We start from the raw sequence: 6,000 nt of genomic DNA on the forward strand, positions 1-6,000 counted from the left end.
AAGCTTCAATTTAAAATGGAATTTGTAAAGTATAAGTGAGATGTGTTAACAATCTGAAGCTTTGATTTGTGACCCACACTGAGGTCATTTGGACCAATTTCAGCTTCTTTGTGATATGTTTGTTCAATACCAGGTGGAGAGAGTTGTTGTGGATTAACTATAAGGTGGCAAAGTCACAAATCATGGCAACAAAGTTCTCACATTAAAGGCAAGTGAGCAACTCCCAGGTCTTTCAAAAGCAGAAGAAATGTATTTCTCAATCTGAACTCACCCCGAAGCCTCATATCACCTCAAAGATCTGTCTTCATGTATCATAGCCTATTATAGCAAGTTCAACCTGATACCACTTATGTGTTTCCTGGGTTAAATTTGAGTCTTCCTCCATCTACTATTTTTTCCCAGAAATTGTGATATCCCAATGATGGCAGAAGCTGCATCAGTGAAGGAGACATATGTTTGGTGGTGATCCACATATACATGACATACACATCCGTGGTATTTCATAATCTCTCTGACTAATCTTATGCAGATGTTCTGCCTTTGATTTCAATAGAAGAAGACCTCTAAAAAACCCCCACTTGCTCTGGCTGGGAGTGAACTGATTTTTCTATTTTATGAAAATAATTAAGTGAACAGATCCCCTGCAAGTCTGTGCAAAACTGAGTCCTTAGCAAAAAAACAGTAGGGCTGTGAGAAGCTTCAGTCCCTGATTTGATTTAGCAGAGATTCAGCCTGATTTGATGGTTGAATCTCTGAATCCGAATCAAATCAGAGGACCCTTTAATCCTTCTGAATGAAATAGGAACCCTCCAAATCGATTCGGAGAGATTCAGAAAGATTCAGAGACTTTAGAGATAGCTCTAAGTGTTTTTTCTACATACCTGTAGGTAGCAGGGGCTCATGAGTTCTGTGATGCTGGGGTGCATGGAGTGTCCCACAGAAGCACTGGGGGCTCCCCAGAGCACTCAGCAGCAGACCTGGAAGTGGAGCAGAAGCACTTCTGGTCCACTTCTGGGTCTGCTGGGGAGCACGCAGGGGGCCTCCCCCCAGCTCAGCAACTGGTTCCTCTGTGGCTGATTGCCAAGCCAGAGGGGTGCAGGGCCCAGTGCACTGCCTGGCAGACCTGGAAGTGGAGCAGAAGTACTTCTAACAGAAGTACTTTGCCAATGAGCACGTGGAGGGGTCCCTGCACTCTTGTGGGATGCTCCATGCACCCCAGCATTGCAGAGATCACGAGTCACGCCTGCTACCTCAAGGTATGTAGAAAAAACTTTTAAAGCTGTGTCTGTCCAAATTGCTGATTCTCTGAATCAGCATCGAATCTTCAGATTCGGATTCAGCTGAATTGAATTGGGGACAGTGATCTGAATCAACAAATCTAATTGCTTCCCTGATTCAGGCCGAATCCAAATTGAATAGGGCCCACTCTGCACACCCCTACAAAACAGTAAACAACAACAAACTGGGTAAATACATCGGGAATGAAAAATCATTTCACCCAATAAAAGATACGGTAGACAAAAATTGATATTAAATAAAAACTTTTCCAATGTTTGAAGTTTCTTATGTCATTCATAATGAGGCTGTAATGGCATATCAATCCATTGCTCATCACACAATGAAAGTAGGCATTTTACAATGTGTGTCATTAGTTAGTTAAACAAAAAATGAAAATGTATAGTGTAGAACTGTGAGACACTTTACTTAAGAAACATGAGACCAGGTGAAACTCTCCTGGTTTCAGATTTCAATACAAATTTAGTACTCAGGCAGTCTTTGCCAAAAAGGACCAGGCGTTGGTAATTCCCAATGCTGATACATTTTCTGCAAGTGCTGAGAAGCAGTGGCTCTAAACCCATGGACTCCAAAGGGTTTAGCATTATTACATGGCTTAAGCCAGGGTAAGCTTAGGGTAAGCCAGGGTTAATAGTTCAGGGTTACTTTGCTAGTGGAGCTCCATGCATGTGGCACAGCAGGAAACAGATGTGTTGCGGGGAAGCTGGCTGCTACACATTTGCCTCTGGGAAAGTTCCATTGGCACCTCTGTACGAAGCGTTTGCACAGCTGCAGCTGAAGACTGATGTAAGCCTGGAACCCTTCTGTACTGCTGCCACCAGCCTCACAAATTTATTTAGCAAGAAGCATCTCCTAAAATGACTGTTTTTCCAAATGAGAAGCCAGCCTGAGATATTACCTGCTTCAGCTGGATTTCACCCATTAAGCTGTCTGGCAGGCCAGTCCCTCAGCAGTATGGTAACCCTCAGCATACCTGCACAGTCTACAAAGCTGCCGGTCTGTGCAACCATATACAACAGCAGTTGCAATGGCATCCACAGGTTTTGTGGTAGGGACCACTAGGCCCAAAGCAATGGCCGCTGGGAGTAAGGAGCATATTTTAAATAGTTCTTATCCGTACAAGAAAGGGTTGGAGGGAGAAAAATCATTAATTTTTTGATGCTGGTGAAGAAACACATCTTAGGTGCTTATATCCTGCCTCAGTGTCCATTCATATCCATTCAGAATTCTGATGTTATTAAGGATCTTTTTCCTAGCCTGTTGCTTTGACCCTGCCATCCTTTGCTGTACATCACTTCACCAGTTTCCCTTCTTTATTGCATCAAGCATAAAGTAATGCAGGGCTGTCCAACTCCTACGTGGCTGTGGGCTGCACCCTGCATGGGCCACACCAACAGGAGCCACTGGCTGAGCAGGCTACAACATTGTGAGCCACAGGTGCTACCCTTCTCTGTTGCACCCAAGCTCACCAGCTTGCACTGCACCATATGCTCCCCCACTAGCAGGGCTGTGCTATGCCATGCCACTGCTTGAGGCAGGAGCAAGAAGCAAAAGTTGGAGGGACAGCGCAGAGACCCTGGTTGCTCCTGCATCTGAAGTGATAGGGGGAGCAGCAGCCAGGTGGAAGCCTGGGAGCTTCAGACTAACCACTCACTGGCCTCTTGTGTCTCTCAGGCTGCCAGTTGGACACCTTGAGCTACTTGTCTGCACTACCTATCAAGTCATACTCAAGTGTTCAGAGGTTGATTCTCACCTCAGATCAGCCTACAGCATCAGCTTTTATCACCCACTTGTTTAATTTTTCAACAAGCATCTCTGATTTCCCTAATACTTTCTTTCCTTCCCTCTTGAGAAAGCTTTGTGGACATTTACAGAGGGTCTCTCTCCTTATTTGTCTTCAAATCTTTTGTGTGACAGGCCCCTGCCTGGTGTACCTGGGTGCTGCAGCTCAGGTGGCTTGGCCGTGAGCAAAGCAGCTGACACCATGTGACCAGAGGGCCGACTCCCCATTGACATGGGCCTGGAGACCATGTTTTTAAAACAGGCATGGAGGCTAAGGGAAAGCTAAGATGTGTCCGGACACCAGAGATGGAGCCAGATGCACTTCCCAACCCCAGAAGTAGCACAATGCTTCCCCTGACAGCTGGCAGGCCCTAGGAAGCAGAGCACACATGCCTCAGGCAACCTGGGAAAACCTGGGCACAAGTTCCACAGCTGGCTGGGAGCTGGCTACACACTCTAAAACCAGACAACTCAGATGGAGTCAGAGGGTCCCATCAGCCCATGGAGGATTGAAGCCTAGGTACAATGCTGAGCCTCTTGACCCCACTCACAGATGGCCTAACATGTCAGCAAGCTCATCCACCATTGTGGCAGAAGGACTGCCTGGGAAATTACAGGTCAGGTGGGGATGGAAAAATGCAGCCCTGTGGGCTCTGCAGGCACTAGACAAGGGTGAGCCCAGGAGGAATAGTCCATGAACCCCTTATACCTCAGCTGTGCTCCCAGAGTGTGCCAATGGGGGACAGTTGTGACACTAGACCATGAACAGACCCGGTATGGGATGCCCTGGGGCCTTGGTACACCTGATCTACTGGCTGAATGGGAAGGACCTGTGGCAAGATGACAAGTGGCCTGAAAGGAGATGGAAGGTACATGAGTGGGGGCCCTCAACCCCCTCCTCTCAGGATGGAGCAGCTCAGCACGGAGGCAAGAGTGCCCTGCCCACTGCTCAGACTGAGCTCCTTTTTCTTGTGTTACAATTTTTGGAGAGCAACAGGACTGTGGTGAGACCCCTGTGATGCCTTTTCTTTGTCAAGGTGCCATGTGAAGAACAAAACCTGCAACTACATCAAGACACTGCCTGGATCCACCATAACACCTGAGCAGAAAGGGGTGGGGTGTAGGGAAGGAGAAGTCCCACAGAAGATGCACAAAGGAAGGTGTTCCTAAGCCCATATAAAGGAACCACGGAGCACCACTTCCAGAGGTACTGGGAACAACAAGTTGTGGTGGGCAAACAGAATCAGGTGCGGCTCACCACAGGTGGCAGAACATGGGCCTGTCCCACCTTGAAACTGTCTCCCCTTCCCCAAGATGCCTACAAAAAATTTGATAATGATTAGGCTGCCGGTGTGCTGAGACAACTATTAATTAAGTTGACTAATACTGTCTCACAGTTTCCTTGTGCTTCAGAATCTGTTTGTATTCATCCAGTCTCTTGCTTTACATTTAGAAAGTAAGTTCTGTGTTTGTACAATGGCTAGCACATAGGAGTTCTACTACATGACCAGGGGTCCTAGTTGCTATTGTACTAAAACAACAAATGACAATAATCAACGTTCCCATGTGCATCTGACCTTTACATAATTCCAGTTACATTTTTTAGGATATGTTAGTTTTAGGCAGGAAGACTTGCACCAGATGTATAATTCACTCACCTCTTGTGAGTTCAGAATCTTCTCCAGATGATTATAATCCTTATAGAACATCTGTTCTAGGTGTATCTTCTCCAGCCACTCCTTCTTCTGCTGCCACTGGTGGTACACATTTTCCTTTTCTTTCATCAAAGCCTGCAACTTTTGCTGGATCTTAAAAGGACAGGCAAAGGAAAACGCTGTTAAGTTTTATAAGATCAGGGGCAAGTAGGCAGTAGAAAGGGACAAGTAAGTACATTTCTTAGCTGGCATGATGGTCAAAATCATCAAGCAAAGGAGAACAGAAATAAATTCTAGAACTTTTATACAGGCAGAAAGATAAGCAGAGCAATTTCACAAGTGCTTGTGATGACATGTGTTTGTGAACATACACAGGAGTTCAAGCCAAGCATAAACAAAGGTAGCTATTTCTCAGGCTCCTTCTTTAAAAGTGAACCCTGATTCCTCATTACCAGTGATCAAAATGGCAGACAAAATCAGTTTCATAAAATGGACTCAAATTAATCATCAGCATTGGGGAGTGCTTTAAATCAGTCTTAGCACGTATGCAGCAATGTTGTATCTCAATTCATTTTGGATCTCAAATACAAAGTCCACAGAGCTTCCACCAGAAGTGACTTTTTAATCTTTTTAAGTGTCTTTTATATATAAAGTTCTTACAGGCAAGTACAGTAAAAGTTTTGCTATCTGGCATGAGTGGGTTAAGGAGGGTGCCGGGTATCTAAAAATTCTGGTTATCAGAATTAATGTGGCGGCAGCACAGAGTGGTGGATGGTGACGGCAGCACCCGCTACCGCTGCATGCAAACTCTCCCCCCTCCCATGGCCAGCCGGCTAGGCGGTATCTGTGCAGCCTGCAAGGGGGAGCTGCTGCCCTCACCCCCCTCCACCCGCATCCTTCCTCCCGGCCCTGCTCAAAAAATACTTCATGAACATGCCAGATAACAGAGTATTTCGGCTAGTAAAATGCTGGCTAACACAGCTTTTACTCTAACTGGGAAATTCCTTAGTCACAGAAGGTGTATGTTGTAATATTTAATAAGCACCTGGGAAATAGTTTGCTCAAACAAGAAAGCACAGCACTTTTTTTAAAGTGCAAGAACTCTTCTTAAGCTTTTGGAAACAGCACAGGGAATATACAAAAGTGTGTGTGTGTGTGTGTGTGTGTGTGTGTGTGTGTGTGTGTGTGTGTGTGTGTGTGTGGTTTTTTGCATATTTCTATTAGACTCAAAGTAGAAACTACATTTAAATTAAGTAAAAAAATAGCA

General features: G+C 45.5%; 1 protein-coding gene across 1 annotated transcript in view; it reads right to left on the minus strand.

Moving 5' to 3' along the window:
- Positions 1 to 6,000, minus strand: part of SPTBN5 (spectrin beta, non-erythrocytic 5) — a 174,998-nt gene that overhangs the window by 91,032 nt on the left and 77,966 nt on the right. The window contains exon 33 of the mRNA XM_019519061.1: positions 4,737 to 4,886. Within this exon, the coding sequence (XP_019374606.1) occupies positions 4,737 to 4,886 (150 nt within the window). The remainder of the gene's footprint in view (positions 1 to 4,736; positions 4,887 to 6,000) is intronic.

Source organism: Gavialis gangeticus, unplaced genomic scaffold (assembly GCF_001723915.1).
Source record: "Gavialis gangeticus isolate Ggan-Ray unplaced genomic scaffold, GavGan_comp1, whole genome shotgun sequence".
Lineage (NCBI taxonomy): Eukaryota > Metazoa > Chordata > Crocodylia > Gavialidae > Gavialis > Gavialis gangeticus.